Source organism: Mugil cephalus, chromosome 15, assembly GCF_022458985.1.
Source record: "Mugil cephalus isolate CIBA_MC_2020 chromosome 15, CIBA_Mcephalus_1.1, whole genome shotgun sequence".
Classification (NCBI taxonomy): Eukaryota; Metazoa; Chordata; class Actinopteri; order Mugiliformes; family Mugilidae; genus Mugil; species Mugil cephalus.
This window is the reverse complement of record NC_061784.1, coordinates 7,850,600-7,874,451: the sequence shown is the minus strand read 5'-3', so window position 1 is coordinate 7,874,451 and position 23,852 is coordinate 7,850,600. Positions and strand designations below refer to the sequence as shown.

At 42.5% G+C, this 23,852-nt stretch overlaps 1 protein-coding gene across 3 annotated transcripts in view; it reads right to left on the bottom strand.

Annotated features, from left to right (window-relative positions):
• Window positions 1–23,425, bottom strand: part of uvrag (UV radiation resistance associated gene) — an 82,023-nt gene extending 58,598 nt beyond the window's left edge. For all 3 annotated transcript variants that reach the window (XM_047606726.1, XM_047606727.1, XM_047606725.1), the window contains exons 1-8: window positions 23,109–23,425; window positions 19,557–19,674; window positions 18,204–18,238; window positions 16,905–17,066; window positions 16,192–16,266; window positions 15,987–16,072; window positions 9,285–9,390; window positions 4,578–4,704 (exon numbers count right to left, since the gene is read on the bottom strand). In XM_047606726.1, the coding sequence (XP_047462682.1) occupies window positions 4,578–4,704; window positions 9,285–9,390; window positions 15,987–16,072; window positions 16,192–16,266; window positions 16,905–17,066; window positions 18,204–18,238; window positions 19,557–19,674; window positions 23,109–23,213 (814 nt within the window). In that variant the 5' untranslated portion in view covers window positions 23,214–23,425. The remainder of the gene's footprint in view (window positions 1–4,577; window positions 4,705–9,284; window positions 9,391–15,986; window positions 16,073–16,191; window positions 16,267–16,904; window positions 17,067–18,203; window positions 18,239–19,556; window positions 19,675–23,108) is intronic.
• Between the last annotated feature and the right edge of the window lie 427 nt (window positions 23,426–23,852).

Below are 23,852 nucleotides of genomic sequence, written 5' to 3'. Positions count from 1 at the left end.
TTTGGTCCATTCTACAGTAAGCTTCGTCTGGCAGCAGTCAGTGAACTTTCGGTCATTCAGAAGGAAATCCAGCTGCTGAGCAAACCACCACTGATGGAGATTCTGGAGGTTCACGCAGAGCGTCCTGACTCTTTGTGATCTCTGTAAGAATCTTAGGCGAAGTCTAGACTTTAAAAGCGGCACTGCGCTCTGTGGGAGCATCAGCGCCACTTACGATGAATGCACTGAGGCTCTCAGTGGATTCGGCGGTTTAACCTTACAGGAAAATGCTAAACTCCTGCCTCGAGTTCCCATCATGTCGCACTAAATAGCCTAATTTATTGAATGAGGATATAACATGCACGATGTTTTAAATGAAATAACTCTGATGCCCCATTGAGCTGCTCTTTACGAGAAAATCTACAATCCCTCTGAGAACTTTTTAATTTGTTCCAAACTGCTTGAAACAGCCGGATCAAAGCTATTCAGAAACTCTTGAGCCACATTTATTAGACTGTGAGATATCCATAAGAAAAGCCCACACACAGAATCTTTAAACATTCACACAATCTGATTCTCATTAAAAACCGCAAATGAGTATTGAGACATCACTTTTCGAGTGACAACTAACCCATGCACTATTCTCAGCAGCTGTGTAAATAATGACCAGAAATAAATGAAAGGTTACTGTTAAAGTAAAACTAAATATAGCAGTCTGAGAAATAAAAAAAAAATACATTATGGGGGGTCAGTTATTATGAAGACGATGAGGGGAATATATTGAAAGACGTTGGAACTGCAAAGGTGTCTTTGCTTTTAACAACAAAATAGCTTTGGTGCTAAATGAGGTAAAAGCTTGACGGTGACGTATAGTCTTTTGATGCATTGTGTTGGTGTGTAGTACCTGTCAAAATGGCAGCCAGCTGGTGGAGGCAAGAATGGAAAGCTCAGCCGCTGCTAAAAGGAGCTCTAATGATAATAGCTTCAATATGAGACCTTTTCTCTGAGGTGACAAATACCTCCACAAACCCTACCTTCACAAAGCTGTGTGCCTCCCATTTGCGAACGCCAACCATTGACATTTATAGGTCGGGCGTCCTGGCTGCGTTGCAGAGAGCGAAAATAACTGCCATTACTACGGTACAATAAATGCCGCTCACAGGCCTGATTTACTTCATCTGCTCAAGGTGGAAGGAGCGATATAAGACAGGGGGAAACTGTGACAACCGTGCGACCCCATCACAACCAAACCGCTCGGCTGTCGTGGGAGGGCAGAATTTTGTTTTTAAGTTCACAATTTTTTTTTTTTTTTTTTTTGCAAAACCACGGTGATGCTCATATGTCCCTTGTTATGGCTCGCGTGGAAGACATGCACTAGACGTAGCGTGAGTATGTATGTTTGTAGAAGAGGGGGGAAAACAACAGCTCCTCTCATGTGCGCTCTCCTGCCATGATTTCACTATCCTTACAGTAAATCAGCGGATATTGAACAGCTAGTTGTTAACCTGTCATCAAGATAGTAGAGAGCGCTGATGTGTTCCAGTGCTTATTATGCTAACACTGTCCAAGCTGGCAAGGAGGGGGAGCAGAGACACGGGGGAAGATATACAGAGAACAGGCATCAGCAAGTTTGCGACTACACAGCTAATAGTTACTTTGAAAAATTGCAGACGGCCAACTTTCATCTCATCTTTATCTGCGAGCCCACAAGTTGAACGCACACACCTGCAGAACCTCCACGAGTGTTTGGGTTTTCCGAGCCGCTTGTTTTGAGAGAGGTCGGTTTGCTGGCAACAAAAGGCTGATAAGAGTTATTTGCTAATGGGCCCTATGAATGTGTGACAGACAGGAAGACCACACGGCCAGGTATAGACGAGATCCTACGGGGCGTGATAAAGAATGGAGATTAACAGTCCATACGGGACCCTGCCGGGGAAATATTACATAGCAACGGACTTACGCACGCAGTAAAAGTGTCAATAAAAGCCAACACGAAAACCTGCATCTAATAAGCACTGGAATGTGTAAAAATTAAAACCCTTGTTTCCCACTGAACCAACACTGACATATGAAGCGTCAGCTTGTGTGATTCTACGTGATTAAACAGCGCCGTCGTTGCTTCTTCGGCTTCTTCAAGCCAGTGAAGTCTCCCGAGGATGAATTCGAAAAAGAAATTTAAGCTGCAAATGATAAAATCATGTGTGTCTCCCAAGTGAAAGATGAGATCAGATGTAACAAACACATTGTGGTGCCAATCTAAATATAATCAGACACGAAATCAGCTGCTGTATGAAGCCCTGTAAACACCTGTCTCTGAGAGTATCCTGTCTGTAATTAATGCCGTTTTTTTTCCCCCCGATCTGGAAAGAAATGAATGTGTGCCGACTGATTAGAAGAGTTAAACATCAGACTGGACGTGAGAGCTATGCAGCATATGGCTTCGGAGTGTTTGAGTTATGAGTCTGGGAAACACAACAAGACTTCAGCGTGGCCTTTTTCAGCTACGGCGTTTCAATTTATCCCCAAATACCTTTTCTCTTTTTAACCAGCTGAAGGACTTTTTTTTTTTTTTTTTTTCCTTCCTCTGTTTCTTAATAAGCACCTGTCCAGTCTGGGAAAAAGGCCATGAAAGAGCTGCAGAGCCGTAGAGCCGCGAGTCCTTTTGGCTGCAGACCAAGTGGTGACATGTAAAGAAGCGGAGGATTAACGGTCGGTTTTTAGAGTTGCAGCACAAAAGAAATCTCTCCGAGAACCCATCTTAGTGCGCTCTTATTATGTAAGTAAATGTGAACGTGTGTGTGTGTGTGTATTTGCACATGTGTGCACACTTCATGCTAATCATTAACAATTCCCAAATCAGGTCGGTTGCTCAATAATGTGCCCTGCCCTTTGGCCAAGCAGCAAAGTGATGGGACAGATAGAGAGAATCTGGCCTTCTGTCAGAAACAACATCAGAGCTGATGACAGCACATCGGGATACATCTAGTCCTAAAGCTTTTTTGGAGAGCTGCACGGAGCAAGTTCAATCTCCCACACTACCACTGTCAGGATGAACTATTGATATTATCTTAGTGTATTGATTTAGCCGCCATTTAGCAATTTGATTTCATTCGACAGTATTTAAACACTTCTGATAAAGTGAGGCCCCTCTACAGAGTTACTGTATGATACGCTATAGCGGCTCACCATTTTTGTTTAACCTGGATTTTTTCCAGCTGAAGCACAAAATTGAAAAAAAAGAGAAAACGAAGCAGAGAAAGGAAAAGCTGAGGTTTGGTACGCTACAGGCTTCCAAAATACACAGAAATCCCAACATAAAATGTACAATATTGCAAAAGAAATTCATAAAAATAATAATGTGCAACTATGTATATGTACACCAGAATATATGTGTGCTATATATATATATATGTGTGTGTTTCCCAGCCCGAGCTTCACCAAACCTCACTGAAACCCGCTTTATCCATCAGACATCAAAGTAGAAAGCTTTACACTTCACAGGGTTAACTACTATGTGACACCACAGCAAACACTCCTGCTGTAGTGGCCTGGCGCAGGCTGAGTTAACCACAGGAATGGCTCCATATAGTGTACATTACACGTGTATGTGTGTTTGTGTTTCTTGACTCCGATCCTCTGAATGGAAGTGATTTCCTATATGTGACAACACTCTTTACTGTATTCTGAGATGAATAGGTAATAACTGCATATTTAATTTAACTGCTGATATGTCGCGTAACTTGAGGACAAATTATCAATGTAATTTAAATACCCTAACCTAATCTAAAAAAATTATAATAAAAAAAAAATCCATTCGCTTGGAATGAGCCAGACTTCTTCTTCTATGACTCTTGTACAAGAAACACAAGGTGACATTACAGAAGGCATTCATCATTTCTGGGTGAGGTAGGAAACTTGATTAAACAACAGAGAGATGCAAATTAACAAAGGAGCCTTGTTAACGTTTTCACCAGTTAAGAGGAATCCACTGTATCATACTAAATTAAAATATAAAACAGCCTGGTTAGGCGTGTAATGTAGACAAAACAGCCAATGTTTGTCATTAGTACATTATTTAGTTCAGTTTTTATTCTCCATACTATTAGAAGTAGCTGCAATAGAGTCGTTTGTGGATAATCAGAGGGAGGATTGGAGATTTAGTCAGAATTGGCTGCACGTGTTTTTACCATTGTATTAAGTCTGTATTAAGTCACAACCAGGACTCTAGTTACGCTGCGCCACTGGAGAGTCTGGAGACAACTAAATTGGTTGCAGAGGGACCATCTGAACATCCCACGTGTTTATTGTGTAGCATTAAACTCCCAGTGCCTTTCATCTCGGTTCACGTTAGCAACACGCTAACGTGTTGCCAATTTAGTGGAAGGAATATACCTATTGATGTGTTGTTTACTGCAGACGTTAAAAAAGCATGTGTCCATTGTATAGGATAGTCGACACTTTATAATACATTCATCCTTTGCTCCAGCCCCAATCCCATGTGTATAAAACATTTAAAATCTGATTTGTACATGACGGTGTAGTATTAGTACTCCCGTCTGGCCACGTGCACCCATTGTCTGTGCACCTCATCAGTTTACCTTTTTTCTGCAGCTGTGCCCGTTCCTTCTGCCGCAGGTCTATCTCCCTGCCAAGCGCCTTCCTCTGTCGCAGCAGCTCACTTCTCAGCACAGCTATACGCAGCTGCATGCACTCACGCTCTTTCTTCTGCTCGCAGAAAACAGCAGAGATGGAAAACATAAGGAGAAAACAGAATGGAGATGAGAGAAAATATTTAGCAAGTGGTCACAGAGTGTTTATTACACTTTATAAAAGCTCCAGAATTCCCACTAGTTCCCTCAAGGACCAGCCATGGTTTTGCGGGCTGATCCCATGTCACATTGATTTAATGCACATCCAGTGAGCCAATGCTTGCAGTTAATAATCCAGAATCCTCTGTCAACAACTAATGACACGTTAGACAGATAATGGTTTGGCTATCCAAAACATTTCATGAAGCCTTGAGATGTGTGTTACTGGTAAAAATGTTTAGTAATGAGCCCAAGTCATGGGAAAGGCAGCCTGCGAGTGAAGAGGAATGGAAGTCGGTCTTTTTTAGCGTTCAAACTCCTGCTCCAATAAAACGGGACCAGATGAGGTTGGGTATCAAACCCAGACTGGATTGTGACAGATTCATGATTATATTGACCACTTGGGTTGTATCTTTAATTTAGTCACCCATTCCATACTGTCTATAATTTACAGCAATAACAGAATTACAAACCAAATTCCTATTATGCTTTTATTCTTGGGTAAATTTAATTCTACGTCCATTTGTTACACATTGTAGGTAATATTTTCGACCATTTTCTGCTCAGCTCACCACCTCTGTATCCCAACAACCTCCACACACAGATGTTTCTTGGTTTATTTTGGCCGATCAGACCTTTTTTCATGATTGGGTTAGTACAGACAGTGCTTGACTGACAGATCCCTCCAGCGGTTTTGTCAACTGTGGACCACTTACCCCATTAAACGATGGAAGTTCATCGCCAAGGCAACAACATTCACAAGAGATAGCAAACAGTCAGTGCGTTTACATGCACGTGAAAAAAAAAAAAGAATTATTGCCTTAATCGGACTCTAATTGGGCGACTTAAGTGCATGTAAACATGTTACTCCGACTAAAATTAAGATAAAGAGTTCTCCTTATCTGATTAAGAAACCCAGATAGTGAAATTGGAATTCGGTTTTCTCCGGCATAAAAAACACTTAATCGGACTACAACAGGATACAGGTTCCACAACCACTGCGCTGGCGCGTGACCTCGGCACCAAAACATCCAAGAAAGCCAGTCGCAGAAGAAGAAGGTAAACAGAGTCGATAGAAGAACCGTCTGAGGGATAGCGCATATCTTATCTGCACCAGAAGTATTGTGGAGATTAAAAGAGCTGTACTACTATCCATCTGGTTGTTGTTTGTCTGCCACATGAACACCTCTTGTTTATTATATGACGTAATAGGTCAACCAGAAAGAGGGCCGTGTTGTCATGGTATTATCCCGCTGAAAAGACACGTATCGCCACCTAGTGTGGAGGAGGAGGTTAGTCAGTTATTCGATTTTCTCCGCTGCATGTAAACTGAGACAAGTGCTGTATTCAGAAAGTTGAATTTCAAGCATAGCTCGATTTAACTGTGCATGAATGACACATGTAGCAGAGTTACTTGAGCTATTTAATGGGTTAGCAAGCCATTGTTACATGCTGCTACTGCTTAGATAGCATGCCAAGGCAGTACAACGTCTCCAGTTGGTTCTTGTTGACTAGAACAGGGGCTTTGGGGTCACACTAAGTCACTATTTTTTACTCACACTGTTAACTGACAGCCTGAAAGACATAATGAATTTCACATTAATTCGAGACATCTTTTGTGTCTGAACACTTGAGAATGTTGGCTCACTGACATGCCGGGATTTCAACAATTAAAGGGAAAAAAATAATAAAACATAAAACAACACAAATAAGCATTTATAGAATTATTAATGTTATTTATTATTAAGTTAGACATTTTTCTGGTCTATTTTTACTAATTTAATCCTGTGTGTTATATCTGGTGCTGAACCCGTGGTGCAAGCGAGAACTCAGGGCGCTCAGTCACTTTTAAAGAGATGTCAGAAACTATTAAGAAGGCACTTTAAAGATGACACTTTAAAACACATTAAAATCGAGAGCACATGCTAAAGTGGTCTTTTTGCCATCATATTGTCTTATTATTGTGATATAAATCTTGCCTTAATATAAAACAAAACTAGAGCCAGGACACTTTTATCTGAGCTTAACCTAAAGACTGGAAGCAGCTGTCCCCAACTTCAACCTGTGCAGACATCTCGCCAGGCAGGTGTCAACACAAGGTGTTTTTAAACTGATGCAGACGGCCACATTATCAGCGTTATCGCAGTAAAGAATGCGTTTTAAGTCGTTGCGGAGGAAGTCGGAAATATGTACGGCAGAAAATTATGAGGCGGGTGGAGTATTTTGATTCCGTGGTCGGCTGGATGAGTGTTTGTATGCTTGAATGAAGTGACACTGCAAAGCAAGGACTAAGAGTGCTCAGTCATTTTTAACCAAATGACAACCGAACCAGACCGCAGTCTCCTAAAAATGAGTGTCCCCACAACTCCTGGCCTGGCGTCTCCCTCACCACATGCCGCCTGACCAACAGCAGCATCGGGTCATCAGTCAATATGTTGCTTTCTCTATGGGGCGTCCTTTCATCTGGCTTTGTGTATCTATCTAGTCGATAGGGAGCCTGAAGAGGATTAACAATCTAATGAGGAACAGGATGAGGATTCACGGACAGAAGACCACGGATGTGATATACATACAGTGCGTGGAGGAGGGAGATCGGCGGCTAACGGAACCGTACAATGAAAAACGATAAGCTGGGGCGAACAGATAGGGGAACTTCAAAACACGCAAAGTTAGATTTACGCGGCCATCTTTAAGGACTGCTGCATGATGACAAATGTACAGAACATGGAGCAGAAATGGAGAACGAGATGGATAATGGAGATCTGGGAGAAGGAGGGAGGGGGACGGCAGGATAAGATTCAAACTTGTTCAAACATTCAAACATCCTCTTGTTTGCGAACGGCGACCGTGGCATCTCAGACACACACACGCCGAGATAGAGATCGCCGCCTGGATCAGAGGAAACAAAGATATGCCTCTTCTTGCTGAGGGCTTCGAGGAGAAAACAGAGAGAGGCATCAGTCGCAGCGAGACAACTGATAGAGCCTCCATCTCGCCAATGTGTCGCACCCTGATGCTTGCATGTTAACCACTACTGGCGTTGGCACGAACCGTGAACCTCCTACACTTTCACCGTGCCGCATAGTTGACAAGTGGTTCACAGCCGTGCGAGTGTGTGTGTGTGAGAGAGAGACTTTTACCCACCGCCAGGGTCCGTCTGCCTCCTACTGAACATCAAACAGCAGTGGGTCAGCTGAGTAAATAAGCAGCAGGCGTTGAGGGAGCGCGTTATAACCCAGCAGATTAATGGCAGAGTGTGGGTGAGAGGGTGAAAGGGCCACGCACTGGGGTTGGTGGCCTCCACTCTGTCCCCTTTGATCCGTGCTCACCATGACGTGAACAGAAGGATAGTACAGAGCTCTCCAAAGAGGGGAACCTTTAGAAGAGCCACACAATGCTCCACACACTCAAAGTCGCAGGGCTTTTTACAGAAAGGTGGAGGATTATGTGATTTATTAGCTGATTTGAGCACTGAAAAGGGGTTTTAAGGAATGTTTCACCGAGGGGGAAATATCAGAGACAAGTTTTTGAAAAGGATCCTTTGTGGCAAAGAGAAAGGAGGGGGTATGGCTATAGTGGAAATGCTTCAAAAGGTAGGATGAAGGTCTGGGGAAGGGAACAGAAAGTGAAGCATAACAAAAGTCGATGGAGGCTATGATGGAAAGCAACGGTTCTAACAGCTGTAGGGGCTTTTGAAACTTTTAAGTCTGGTATCTGTGTAAGAGCTCTCTCAAAGATGCGAAACTCTGAGTGATTATGAAAACAGAATTTAGCTTTAAATGGGATATGTAAAAAATCTTTTTTCTTTTTCTAAAGGCGAGTCTACCTGGAGGATAAAAACACCAAAGCGTCAGCGCCTCTGGGCTTTTATGACAGCAGAAGAAAAGGGACGCTTTTGAAGTGAGTGTTTACAATAAACACAACGTCAATCCCGGGATCAGTGCTCCGTTTTCACAGCTGTGTGGCTGCCAATTCCAAAAATGTTAAATATGCTTTCCTGCTTTTGCTGTGGATCGTAGTGGAGGATATGACAGAGGGTGGAAACACAAACACAGGATTTTTTTTTGTCAAATCATTGCAGCTGGTTGGATATTGCTCTTTCTCCACTTTTTGGTTGAGCCATCAAAACAAACAGATTCAAAAGCTGCCAAAAGGGTTTAATGACATCCCATACTCTTAGTGTTAGAGTTACATCTGGGCTCTAGGATGATGCAAGCTGTAAAATCCCTGTAAGTCTTAATCACAATACAGTCTGTTGATGCTTATTATTAGTGGAGAAGCCAGTTAGCCTGTTATCGCTGATCCCAGCCATTACTGCTCCATGGTATTAATTAATGTTATTTCAAAAACACTGCATCATAAATTATCACAACAAACTTCATAATACGTAAAATGTACCTCATCCCTCCATTTTCACGCTATACCACGTACAGTATGTAACGGCAACTGCTACTGAACAGAAGCCAACAAGCTGCCCCAACCAGTTACTGTGCTCACCCGCTCCGTGCAGGTCGCCGTCGTCCTCAGTTTTTCCTCGATCTCCTTCCCAATCTTCTGAACGGTTACTTGGGTCTGTTTGATGGCTCTCTGGGCGGTGTGAAGCCTGCAGAAGGGGAAGAAGGCGAAGGACACAATGTCACCGCACGCGGGGCCACAAGAACAACTCGGTGGTGAAACGCTGTTGCCAAGGGAACATTACGTCAGATGCAGCTTCGCGAGCAATTCATTCTGTTTAGCTTGGATGTTTAGAGTAAGTGCGTGGGGCACATTAAGAATTATAATTGTCCCCATGTGAGAAAGAGACAGTTTTGCAGTGGTCTCTTTTACTGATTTACTTGGGTTTAACTTTGGCTGCTTCATAACGCAATGACAAGTTTTGACACCAAATACAGGACTAATGCAAAATTGAGAACATTCCCAATGGTGAGTCTACAGCTTAGAAAATGAAGTTGCAAAATGCCATAAATGCCAGCAAAAGTCAGTGTTTATTTATTGTCCAATAATCTAAACACAGTACAGCATGAGCTCAAACACCGTCCAACAGACTTGAACCCATCAGTCTAAGAGCCCTCAAAAGGCCCTCTAATTAATTGAAAGCAGAGAGGTGGAGCCCTACTTCCAAACTCCATGTCATGTCATCACTGAAATAGGGAACAGCATCGTCAGTACACAGATGACAAGCAAGCTTATTATCGAGACCATCAATCATGGGGGCGGTTAACTACCAACAATGTTTTCTGCAAGTAATCCTAAACCCATAGGAAGATACACAATAAAACAGAACACAACCCAACTCGTCAAGATACAACAATAAGAATAAATTATCCAACACAGACTAAAAGGCAACAGGCAACTGTAGCGATCGCACTGTCAACGTTGGCGTTGGATCATTCGCTTCTTGAGGATGTCTCCTGCAATCCATGACCATCAATAAACACAGCAACGGTCCCCTTTCTGAATGATGTATACAGAGTGGTTCAGCATCGCCCTACCAAAAATTACCAGTGATGAATGTTCCTATTTCTAGAGAACACCCACCAAACAGTAATAGTATTCACAAGGCTGACTTCAACAACGCAGTATGAACATTTTAAACACTGCTGCCGTTCACTCGCTTTAATTCTTTTCATGGTCTCAATCACTAACTGCACCACTTCAGTCCATAAGAAACGAGGAGAAATTGGAGACAGTGATTATAGCAGACAGCATTAAGAGGATTGCTGTTTGGGTCAAATGGGTCGATGTGAATAGGTTTTTCTTTAGGCGCGTTCTTTGCTTTGAGTCTTCAAGAAACTGCCTCTTGAGTGGGTTTAGCGTAAGAGGCTCTTTTTTAACTGGCTTGCAGCTCGTTGGGGTCGTTTTACAAATCCCGTGGGGCTTTTCTTGTTATGAAAGTCCCACAGTCATCTCTGGATATTACTGCCTTTCTCCGGCAACCCACGCAGGAAAAATAGTTTCCATGACGATGTAAACAGAAGCCTGACGAGGGGCGCAACAGAAAAGCCATTTCGTGTTTTCTTATTCTGTCTTAGGTGACGGCGATAAGAGTTAGAGATAGGGCCTTTGGAACATCACAGCAAATCTGTTTTGACAGCTTCATCTGTTTAGGTGATTGCGTTGGGAGAATCTGATACGGCCTTTTCCCCCAGGTGAGAATGGTTATCTCCTCTCTCCTTTTCACGCATGTCTGCCCCCTTATCATCTCCTGGGCCTTGGCCTAATGTCTGCCCATCACTACAACCTATAGACCGGCGGGCTCCATTCTCACCGTGCGCCCAGCATCGATTTCACTTGGCAACTGACCAGGGAAAACTTAAAAACGCACCGGACTCGGCAAACTTCTTCCTTCCTCCCCGCTGAATGAAAGGCACACCATAAGTCAGATTCACAGGAAGTTATGGCTGAGGCTGTGCATTCAACCCTTCGTCCTGATAAAAATCAGACAAACAATAACATTTGCTCCTTCACCATAGCGCTAGATTCTGCAGGGGTGTCAGATGAAACTTGTGCTTTTGAAACGTCCGGATTGTCTGATAAAGTGAAGACATCTTGTTGAAATGCTGGAATAGGGGCCTTTAGGTGTAGTAAAATTAGATACTGGTAAGTGCTTCTCAACTAATCAAGTATATGAGGGGTGAAAAAAAACTTTAAGAGAGAACTTTCTTTTTCTGTCTTTGTTTTTTTGTGAGCCAGCAGTCGCCTGGCAGCCTCTCTAACCCACATCTCTTGTTTTCTGTTCATTTACTTTCACTGATTATCTTGAAATAAATATTTTCCCTGGTTTATGTGCTGTGATGTGGTCCAACATCCGTCATTTTGCAATCAGGGCTCAGAAAGAATCAGCAAATACAAACATGTGATCTGTCTTGGAGTGATAAGCAAGAGAAAATTATCTTAAAAAAAGACACCTGGGAGCATAGTGTTCTTCTGATAGGAACATGATGGGGGAAACATACACATTAGAAGGCCTCGTGTTGCTCCATTTCTTCAAATGGGAAGTCAAAACGTTCGGGGTTAGAAAGAGATATCATTTCACATCATGAAGTAGCATCAGAAACACGTGAATGTTTTTATCTCTTGTATGTGGAATCTTCTCTCTAAGTAATATTTAGACTGAACTAAAAAAAAAAAAAACACTTTGTGTACAACTAAGCAGCGGATAAACAGTGGCTACATGTAGAATATATATTTACAGATGTGATTAATTCAGCCCACATGTAAATGAAATGTCCGCTTAAAGCCGCGCTCTGAATGTATTTAACATGATTTGACCTGAACAGTCTTCCACCTGTTTATCTCATGCGAGCCTGCCCAAAGCATTTGTCAAACAATCCCGGGTCAAAGGAAACAACTCTGCAGACTAATGACTGTACTGAATTCATTTCCAGCAACCATTTTTCAAACAGCACTGGGTGAACAGGGCAGTCAATTAACCAATTCAAAACAGGCTCCAAAACATTCTGTGGCAGCAAATTAAGAATAATAACCCACCACAATCTGATGCCAGGGACAAAACAGACAACACAGCAGCAGAAACGTACAACAAACACTTCCAGATTCTGTCTATAGCTCATAGCAGAAGAATGTCAACACATTTAAACCACTTGCTATTCACATCACTTTTCCATTGTCTCCGTCTACACGGGATGGAAGATAACATTACTTGAGTGAAGACTCTCTGGCGAGCCTGCGTGTTCACGGCTACTCCTCCAGGCTGAGGATTTTGTGGGGGATCTGCTGAGTTGCTGTAAGCCCGCGAAAACTACAACAGAGATGCAGCGAAGGAAGATCTCGAGAACAGATATGTTTTGGTCTTGAAAGGGTCAAAAGGGGGTCATCCACTTAGATGATTACAGATAATTACAGATGTTTGGATTCCCACAAGTAGCCATGAGTTAAAGCTCTTTACCATTGACTTACTCTTAATGTCCAGATTTTCTAGTCATGGTTACTGAAAACTGCCTGGTGAAATAGGACAAATAAGAAAGAAATTTTACTAAGACCCTTAATAAAACCCAGTGGGCTTTGGTTTAAGAGGTCAGGTAACTCTTGAGAAGCTAAAGCTAGATACTGTATGTTTAATGGGGTTGAATTCTACAGGTGGGAGAAATGAACTCTACATTAACAAGTCAAGATAACAAAAGACAATAGTGCAATAACAGTGGAGACAGTCAGAGAATAATGAAAGAATACGAAATAGTTGTTGGTGAGAGTGGAAAAAAAAAGCTGGAAGATATTAATCTAAAAACAACACTATGTCTTAACGCATGTATAGAATTACTTTCTGCAGGAGTCCACTCCAGAAGTGCGAAATGAAAACTTGAGCCTAAACATCCATATCTGGATCGAATGCCTCGGCAGCCAGTTTGTTTCTACAGCCTAGCTGCTGCTGGTTGCGACCCCAGGGTCAGCGACAGACTCAGATCCAGCTGTCTGCTTAACGCCGGACCACAGGAGCATCCTGCGGCCGAGAGCTGCGGCAGCAGCCTGCAACCAGCAGGTGACGGGACCTCAGGGGCCGCCTGCAGGAAAACATTATCACCTCTGCAGCTCCGGGGGAATAAGAAAGTCCCGGCAGACTTCACCACCACTGCACTGTGCTTCTGTTGACACGTACTGTACATACATGGCGTACTCCACGAAGGAACATACACAAGCAAATCACGAGGCACGGGCAACATATGGCTCTGATCACATGAGAAGAAAGGAACATTTTCTCTTTAGGCTCCATGAGTTTTGGACACGTTTAATCTGCAATGCCAACGCGATGAACTGTGAAAATATCTTTGCCCTGAGAGTGATGTTAACTACGTGCGACACGGCCCACTGTTTTACTATCCAGCATGTATACTGGTTTGTGTGTCACTTTAAAATTGTACAGTGAATACGTCTTTGTTTCAGAGAATTGCGCCTAAGAGCTCGGTTCTTCCACATATGACAGATTAAGCCATAAAAGATTACCGCAATGAGCTCCTCGGTCACTCTGTCTGTCTGTCACTTTCACTGAATATAGAATATATATAGATCAGGGCTGTAAGTTTAAATCAAGTCCAATCACGTCCTCCTTCCTCTCTTGCTGTTCACACATCAAGCTTTCCACTGGCAGGGCAGAGGAGCATACTTGGGAGGTCGGGTAACATCTGAACCTATATTAAGTCTGTCTGAGAGAGGGAGGAAAAAAACAGCTTTTCCGAACAGCTGGATCATCTTTGTCACTGTCTTCTTGGCTTTTTTTTTTTTTTTTCTACCAAGGCAGGGGCCCAGCTCTGTGTAGGATGAGGCTCGCCCTCTATCTCAGCCTCCCTGAAAGAGACAAGAGTTTGCTGATTGATGATCTGTAAGCTCCCTCTTCATCTCTCCATCGGAGACGTGTTGTGTTCGCAAGCCCACATCACCATGTTCCTCGCACAAGCGAAGGGTGTTGGCAACCGGAGTCCGGCAGAAAAAAGGAGATCGCGAATCTGCTGACAAATTACCGTCATTAATCAAGATCAGTGCCTTCAGCGGTGAAGCGGATCTCGTCCTTTTCCGTTAAAGTAGTACCCTGAGAAAGCCTCCGCAGTGGTAGACAGTTAGGTGAGATCGTCTCACACTCCGAGCGTCCCCTGTGGACGTGCATCACATTCTTGGAGGGGCAAAAGACATTTACTCCAAGAGTTAGATGACCAGACTAATTCTTAAATGTCAGTGCTATCCTTCACCGCACCGTGAAAAAATAAACGCGCGGCATACCAGCGCAATGCTCTGCAAGTAATGTTAAAATAATAATCATCACAGGAAACGGTGCACCTGAACGCTTCAGAAAGTTAGAGCACTTTGAAGAGCTCTGCATACATGGCTATGTATCATGGGGCTGGAGGGATAATCCCTGGTGGAGTGTATAATATCTGATGAATCATTCTACAGAACATAATCATGAACCGTGTGCACATAGAGCGCACAAAGCTCAGGAAATATCCACACACGGGTGAAGAGCTGCATGCGGGGCATGTGAGTAAAAAAAAAAAAAAGCAATCAGTGCAAGCGTGCTAAAATCCCAACGGGAGAGGATACACAGAAGAGGATGTGGAGAAAGGCTGGAATAACAGAAAAAGCAAGAGCCCGGGTCATAAAAGTTATTATCCAAACTGGGCTTTTTCTCCAGTGACCTGTTCAGAAGGCAGCGGTCCCCTCTCATATAAACATAAACCATGACCGGTTCTAGGGAGGGTGAGGGAGCACTGTTAAAGTTCATATGGCTTTGGCGCAACTCCTCTTTCTTGACACTGCGAAGGTCTGTGACGCATTTATGGCTCCCTATTTAATTCTTATAGAAGGAAAATGTTAGTGGAGGCCTTCGTAACGCTCCAAATAACAGGACCCTTATCTTAATTTGGACGTGTCTAACTTGAACCTTGCAGATACACATTTATTTAGTCAAAACTGGGTGTAATTATGTTGTTGGGTGATCAGGCTTGAGGGTTTCCTTTGGGGAAGCCCTGGAGACTTCTAAAAGTAGCATTTACGTTCTGCCGCATTTAAATCTAAATGTAGAACGAGCCTGTGTTTGTCAACAGACGCCAGCACTCCTTTATGTCTCAAGTTTTTAATTACCGTACAAGGTTCCCATATAATAAGCTATTTACTTAGCATGTCTCTGTCTCCTACTTGAGGTATAAGGTTGTATTGCAGGCATTTTCCCCCAGGGAATGTACAACTTTCTTTTTGCTCACCCGGTGCTAAATCATACTCAGTGATAAGGTACTTTGATGGGAATAGACTGTTTAAATGTCTATACATTTAACCTGTAATGCTCATGAACACACAAGGCAGGATTTGTGAGCTTATAGTAAGTTGGAGACAGGCAAAGCTCTAAAATGTTGGCTTTCCTATGGCGCCATCTGCTGGACAACTAAAGACACACAAAATGGGAAATAAATGGGGGTTCAGTGACACTTAGGGCATGAGGCACGTTTCATGGATCTGTTTTTGGGACAACTCGTCTTATCTATCAGGATACAGCAGATAAACCCTAGGTCTAATCATATGCGTTATGAACAATAGTTAATTTATATTCTTTTTCTTTTTTTTGAAGGAAAAAAAGGTTTAAAATACAGTGGGAAACTAATTTGCGCATAATTAAAATCCACCGCATGACAGAAAAACTAAAAATAACAGCTAATAATATGACAATAGGCTGATGAATGGCACAAATCTTACCTGAGCAAAGAGAAAACGCTGTAGGAGTTCCTGACTGAACTCTGGTCGACCTGAAGCTGGCTGTTCTTCTTCCGCTCCGACTGATCCTGAAACAGCCACATGTCGGTGTTTCAGTGCATAAACCAAACGGCATCACAATAAAGCTAATGACATTAGGACTGGGTTCTCCCCTTTGCTGGTGTGGAAAAGAGGCGAAACGCGGTACCTTGTGATCAAAGTCGGCCGCATAGTAGCCGTCATTTAGTCCAAATATGATCTCATTGGGGTTTCTGGATCGAATCTGTGGACAAAGCGAGGCAGCAGAGGCTGATTGTAGGGGCAGAGGCAGGGAGAACAAAGGACGGCTGCATCTGGATGCGCATGAGGCTGTGTTATCTGTTTACGAGCTTTCAATGCAGTCTTGTTGTTAAATAATGGCAACAACACGGAGTTCCTCTTGAGTACTTTCAGATGCCAAGTTTGATAAGTGTCACATGCAAACTAATACCTCAGTGACTTGGCACACTGTGACCTTAAAAAAAAAAAAAAAAAAAAAAAAAACACAAAATGCTTATCTGAAAATGTTAAAACTTAACTGCACATTTTCAGTTCCCAAAACAGAGAAACATCACACTAGCACAAGGTTTGAGGTTTAATATTAATCAATGCAATATGGTTGCTAACATTAGTGCTGTGATGAGCTTATTGCAGCTTCTTGCCTTTTGATTGCTTTCAACAAGCAACATAGGGAGTGATACATTTGTGTAAATTGTTATTTTACCAGCGTGAGAAAGTGAAAATGTGCAACTCAGGCCTGGAAGGTAGTTTTTCAAACAGTAAAGCATTAAACTTTTCTCTTAAATCCTCTAGAAATGATAGTATATTATTACAACAGAATATTCTCATTGCTATCATCAGTTCTTGTGTGTGTTTGCTCACCTGCTGTCCTGTGTATCTGAGGCCGTCGAGGTTGACCTTCCACTCAATAAGGAGCTGGTACTGTTCATCCTGTCCTCCCCAGATCCTCACCACAAAGCAAGACACTGAGGTGTCCAGAAGGTCGGGGAGCATGCCAAAGTCCAGGCTTCGCCAAGTCGGATTCTGAGAACGCACACACACACACACAAGGATTAGCAGTCAGTCAGTCACAACCACTGTTCGACCTGGTTTATCCGACTGAGCGGTAATCAATCATTCATAACAGCTCAATGATTGGTCAGAATTCTACAAGGATGTGAGTGCAGGGGAGAGATTTAAAATAAGAATCTGAAAGCAAAAATGTGTGGTATGTCTTTTAAATTCCCTACGTGATCCACAGCAAAGTAATTGAATCATCCTGTTCCACATTAACCTTACAGTCTGATCCCTACTTCTGTTTATAGTCTCTCCCTGAACGACCAGAATGACAACGCGTACTGGTGGTCCTACAACACAGCACTGACGTCGCTTACATCGCTCAATTATGCAACAGTTCCCTCCGTTAAATGGCAAAAAAATAAGTGGTTTCCTACGGGTCACTTTCAAGGACACGGAGGAGAGGGATGTCGAAAACAGAAGTACAATCTTCAACAGCGGCGGGGGGAGGGGCGCGGATAACAAGAGCGAGCGAGAGTCGGTAGAGGAAGCAGAAGGGCACAGGAGTAACAATGAAAACGGGAAGACCAACAGGAAGCGTTTCCCTAGACGGACGATGACGGCAAGGAGATGGAAGACTCGCGAACAAATGTCAGCGAGGATGTTATATTCAACAGGAGGAAGTTGGACCGGGAGTTGACAGGAGTCACGACTCCAGCAGTGCATTATAGGGTCTGTCTGTCGAGAGCATTGAAAAGTACGTCTGGAAACCAGCTTAGGTCGGCTCATGACTCAGCCGCAAGTCCCCAGTAATGGCTTGCTACCAGCAGTCGCTGCTATAGCTTTGTGCGAAGCTCTGCGTCTGCCGCATAAACTCGAGTGGAAATTGCCAAAAGCCGATGAGAGAGAAAGTTGCTCGGGGGAAGCACATGTCGTTGCTGATTCGCGCTGACGGAAGCTTTAAGTTTTATTCAGTGCGGCGTGTTTCACAGCACATCCCTGTAAAGCTAATGGGGTTCAGGTGAAAAAGTCCAGAGGTGGCTGGATGTGTGACAGGCAAATAGGAAGCAGGTATATGTGCCAGTCTGAGCATTACTTGAAGGCATTAACAAAACACTGAGCCTATCCCAGGGGGCAGAGCGTTTAAAGTTCAAGTATACTCACCAGTGAGTCTCGTATGACTTCACTCTTGTAAAAATCTAAAGAGACACACAAAAAAATAAGTTGTTTAGAAGAAGGCAGGAAACTTGTGCACAATGACAATTCATGTGAGCTCAAATTGAATTTGGACAATTAGACCTGCTGGACAGAAATAAATATTTACTAGATTAAACTCATGGAGATAAGCCACACACTGTAGAGAGAGAAAAGCACCTTAATGGACTTTCTTCAAAATACATTCCCATAGTACTTAAACAGTTAGTCAATGAGCCGGTGTCTAATCCAATTAGTACAGTGATACAAACGCATCTTTATTTCATTGCTGAAACAACTGTAATAATACAATGTAATATCTTCTAATTACTATCGGAGACAATGACTTTCTGGCATGCAATGGCTCAAGATACCAGATTTACATCACAAACCACTTCTCTGTGCGGTCACACAAACACAGCGCGCATTAGTGCAATGGTATCTGATGAATATTATTATTATATTATTTGAAAAACTGAAGGTTTAAATTTTCAGACTTCTTCAAAAAGACAAATGTACCAAGACTACATCATCACATTAACACCTTTACATTAATGAAAACGTCTTGAGGTTGTGCACTTGTTGAGGCTGTGAATGAGAGGAGGCGGGGCTATTCCGGCAACACAGGGCGCATGCGCCATGCCAACTCACGGTCAGGAAATAGGCCGAGAAAACATAGCTGGTGGTGGTTTATCGATGCGGTGGAAAGAGAGAAGCGAAACCTGCTCAATTATTTAGAGCCCACGCGTACTGAATGCGCATTTGAAAAGTTCTTGTGTTAGGGTTCAAAGTAATTAAAATAATCCATATTAATGCCAGTATTGGGTATCAGTCCGACACGGTGCTCGATACAACCCCACCACTTCACCACAGCACTACAGAGGCAGCTGTAGCACAGGTTAGCTGGTGGTTAGCGAGGGACTGGGCTCAGAGAAACAGTGCCAATGCTATATGCTAGTAGCATGCCAGTGAGTGATAGAGAGGCAGAGAATGAACAAGCAACTTGGTTTTAGGATGTAACTTTTATTCTCAGCTTATTTAACTAAGTGAGTTGAAGGCAACATAGTGTCATTCATTCTCACAAATGTTTCTTTTTTCTCATCAACATCAACATAGAGGTTGTTTTGGTGCTGATTTGAACTGTAATGTCATTATTAAGAGCTCATATCAGTATTCTGTGTCCACAAGGTCTGAGAAAAGGTGGTGTTGTGCATCCTTCATTAAAATCATGTAAAACTGCACAAAAAAAAAACAAAAAAACATGGGCAGGGTCTCTGGTGTGTGTGTGTATGTGTGTGGAAGGAGCGTCACGGTAACACCGACCTCTAGAAATGCCGTCTCCTATACAGAGGTGAAGGGTGAAGTAAGTGTCCAGCAGTGGGGAACCATTCTTGTTGACGATGTTTCTGGCTGCGATGCTCCGGAGATGACGCAAGCGTCTCTGTGGGCGAGAAAGTGCAGACATGTTGACAACATATTAGAGGCGTCAGAGATGTTGTGTTAACAATTTGGCTCATGTAATAATGTGATAATCAGTGGCAAATCTCAGCAGTTCTGAAGACGCAGAACCCAGGATCAATTATCAAACTCTTTATCCTTTAAACTGCGTAAATGTCAACAGTAGCAGTTATTTATCATGCACAGAGGCAACAGCAGCAGAAAGATATTAAAATAATAAAAACTGGCATGACATGTTCACGGTAGAATTAAGCAGCAAGCTAACCCTCAAGACTAGTCATGACAGTCACATGAGAAACATCCCTAACATTTTTAGCTCTACAATGAATTATCACAGAGCCTAAAAAATCACAATAAGTGTCATGTGGCTTGTCACAAAGCTTACCAGTGTAAAGACGAGTACACACTTTCAAATATGCATTGTTTGATCAAGATCACATACCTTACTGTGTAGTGTATGTATGTGCACGGGGATAAAACACAAGAGACAAAGCCGTGCAATTTGGCCATGTCTGCTTCAGGCGAGCACGCCACAACAACAAAGATTCTCTCTTAACTGGGCAGCCCAGCCTCTCTCCTGCAGCCACACAGAGACGAAATCTAAGTCATGGGATTCCCTATAAGATTAACGGCCTCAGAAACCAAAAAAATGATTGTTCTGCATAGTACTCTTAACCCCCTCCTTAAAAAAATGTCAGCGCACATTTCTGAATGGGCCAAAGCGGAGAGAGAAAATGGCAGTGGAATCAAAGGCAGGCTCACTACAAACTAAAACCCTCATATTAGATGGCGGCATGCGATTAGAGTGACAAAGTGATTAGCTAATCACAAGCCTTGTGCCGAACATCTGTAATTCATGACCAAAGACATTCCTTTTCTTTAGAAACCGCATGGACTAAACCAAAGCCAGTGCTGCATTTCACAGGTACCTTAAGACTCGACATGAAACTAGAATTTATTAGGCACACAAAGTAAAATGAAACACTTTAAACTCCAGGTTGTTCAAACGTGTAGTTTTGATGATACACTGTATCTTAACGTGAACACGGGTTATAAAGTGTGCTTGCAAGATTTTTGCACCAATGTCACAGTTTAGGGCTGCCATGGAGAAGTGTGTCATCACTGACATATTCAACAAGGGCTTTCTTTGTGTGCACTTTATTACATTAAACAATTTGAATGAGTAATCCTCTCACTAGGGCTACCGTGTTTTCTCTTATACAATTACACAAACTGCTGATATCAATGCAATTTTACACACAGGTACATATACAGGTGTTTTATATTTATATATATATTTCATATTTATGTTTAACTCATTATTTCCCCAATATAGTGCAAGAGGTCTCAAGGTAAAGTAAATCATTCTGCTGACTGTTGGTTATTAAGAGTTGTGCAGCTTTGCATGCATGGCTTCTTTTATTCTTCGTTAATACTCGCGTATCTGCGACTCTGAGCCTTTGGGCCAGAAGAACAATGGTGCCTGAACCACATTTTGGACTAAGAGAAGCTCGTGTTTGTACAATTTCCCATCAGTATGCTTGTGAAATTAGCTTATTATGGGCTTAACAGTTAACCAGATCACCAGAAGTACATGCAACGAATAATAAGAGCACGAGCAATAACTGCATTTTTAAGTTGCATTCAACATGGGCATAAACATCCTCAGTGCAATTTCCGGCTGGTTGGTATTACTTGCTGCATGTTCCTCTCCAACTCTCGTTCCCACCTTTCTTGTTTCTATAAAATAAAGACATACTGTCCTAAAAGTGTAAACAACAATTTGACATGCATTTCTCACAGTCTCTCCCCTAAAAATACCCATGTGTCCCAAGTCAATAATGTCAGAGGGCACTTAAAAGGTAAATAATATACGGTAAAGGCTAAAGATCAAAATGCAAAGGAACAGTGTCAATTACTGTTGGACTTAAAGCATTTACGTTACAAAGAGAAATTGTATAATGTAATGTGATACAAACACTTTATTTATCTGTTTCTCTCTGTCTCTTGAGATTTCTAATATCTTTTAAATGTACATTTCCAGTGCTTTGGGGACCCTAAAAAAATATCACGATCGCTTCCATTGTATTTGGGTGGCTGCGAAAGATACAGAGGCGGATAACTTGAAACGTCAGCAAACTCAACTGAAGCTATTTACAGATCCAGAGATCACAAGATATGTGTGAAAACACATTTTCTGTCACATATTAGCCTGTCACACACACACGCACATGTATTTCTATATAGACAGTTGGTATACGCTCCAGAAACCCCATGACCCTAGCGGTAGAAGATGATAGATAGATAAATATTTAGATAGATAGATAGATAGATAGATAGATAGATAGATAGATAGATAGATAGATAGATAGATAGATATGACTACAATGCAATCATTCAATTACCCTGTGCAGAACATTTAACGTTGTAGGAACAAAATAAAGTCTAATCTGTATGTCAAACTAAGCAGAAAAGGTCAATGAGAAAAACAAAAGCTGAACATCATGCCGCATCAGTGACACATATACTATGAATCCTAATTGCAGGGGGGAAGAAACATGTCAATATGACACGATTTCAGATAAAGTAGGCTGAAGTGGTTTGATACAACAAGTCCAAGAAAAGCCTGCTGCATGCAATTGTCTCACTGGATGTGTGTGCAGATCAGACGTCAGCTCTCAACTTTGCTAAAATCCCTATAATTTATTTTAAAAAAAATAAAAGTCATTCAACAAGACACAATGAATATGACGCAATGACATAGACGATGAGTCTGTGAGAGAACTTACTGGGTCTATTTTCTGTACTGTAAACTTAATGAGAAAACGGTCAACTTTACATATAGTATGGTATTTCCAAATGAATGAATGAATGAATGCTGTACTTGACAGACTTCGTGTAAACCCCCACAGCTTAAGAGAACATCGAACAAATCAACGAATGTGTCAAATACGGAGAAAACAGCTGTTTGAGGCAGTTTAACGTCAACATGGCGATATACTAACTAGTATATACTGAGCTACGTTACAGTAAACCCATTGAGCTGTCACCTGTGTGCAGACATTACGCCAAGTTAAGTTCATGTTAGCAACAGCACGCTAGCTTAAGACATAAATAAATATGTCATACACGCATATGCTAAACATATCAAAATATACTGAATAGGTCGGGGTTAAAAAAATACTCTGCGTCCGCCAAACGAGTTTCTGAATGGCTGGCGTGTCCGTGCAGTTTCATTTATTCCCAGTAAGCCGGCTAACTCACTAGCCAGCTAACCAGCTAGCCTGACGGGCCTGCCGAGTATCTACAGGCTGCAGTAGTTAACTAGCACACAACACGGGAGGGGGGGCGGCCCAGTCCGAGTTTACCCGAGTTGTCCTGAATGCACTCATGAGCCCGAGGGTTTCCTTCATTTACCTGCTGGGACGTGAGCTCTACATGTAAGGCTCGAGAGGATGAAGCTCCAGAGTTGGTGACAGAGGCGGCGGGTATAGCGAGAACCCGACCGGTGATGGAGTTCATCCTCCTGTCGGCATCTACTGAGTCCCCCTCATTCAACAAAACATCCCATCCTCGGCGTGCACGGTACTCGGTCAAAAGTTTTCAAAGCTCTGGACAGGCAACAGACACATACGGGCCAGGCAGTTTGTTTGGGAAAAGCGCTACAACAGCTGTCAGCTAACGTACGGGACGTAAACAAAGTGCAGGCTATTTTGCTACGCTTGGTTCGGAAATCCGTCTCCGGTTGGGAGGAGCGACACGTCGGGAGGTGATTGGTTCAAACCGACGTCCGTCAAATAAAGGCGGGGCCCGCTGCTGAAACCCTGAGTTGCTATTGGTTGGATCACCCGTCTATCTTCCAGGAAGGTGGAAATCTGTCAAAGCTGCGAAATATGAGGAAGTTGCACAGTACAGCGTGACATGCAGGTGACAGTTAAACGGTGACCTGCAGGCCATTTTCACTTCTAACTTCAATCAGAGTTGAAACACGAAGAGAGAAAAAAAAAAAAATATTTCGCAGTGCTTCTGAACATTATTTTACTGACATTCAAGAAACCGAACAAAACAAGCAAAAGTAGGCCACAAGTACTCTTCATTTACCTTAAATATAAATAATAATGAGACAGTGACAAGTGCAAAATCGTGCATTTAAATTTATAC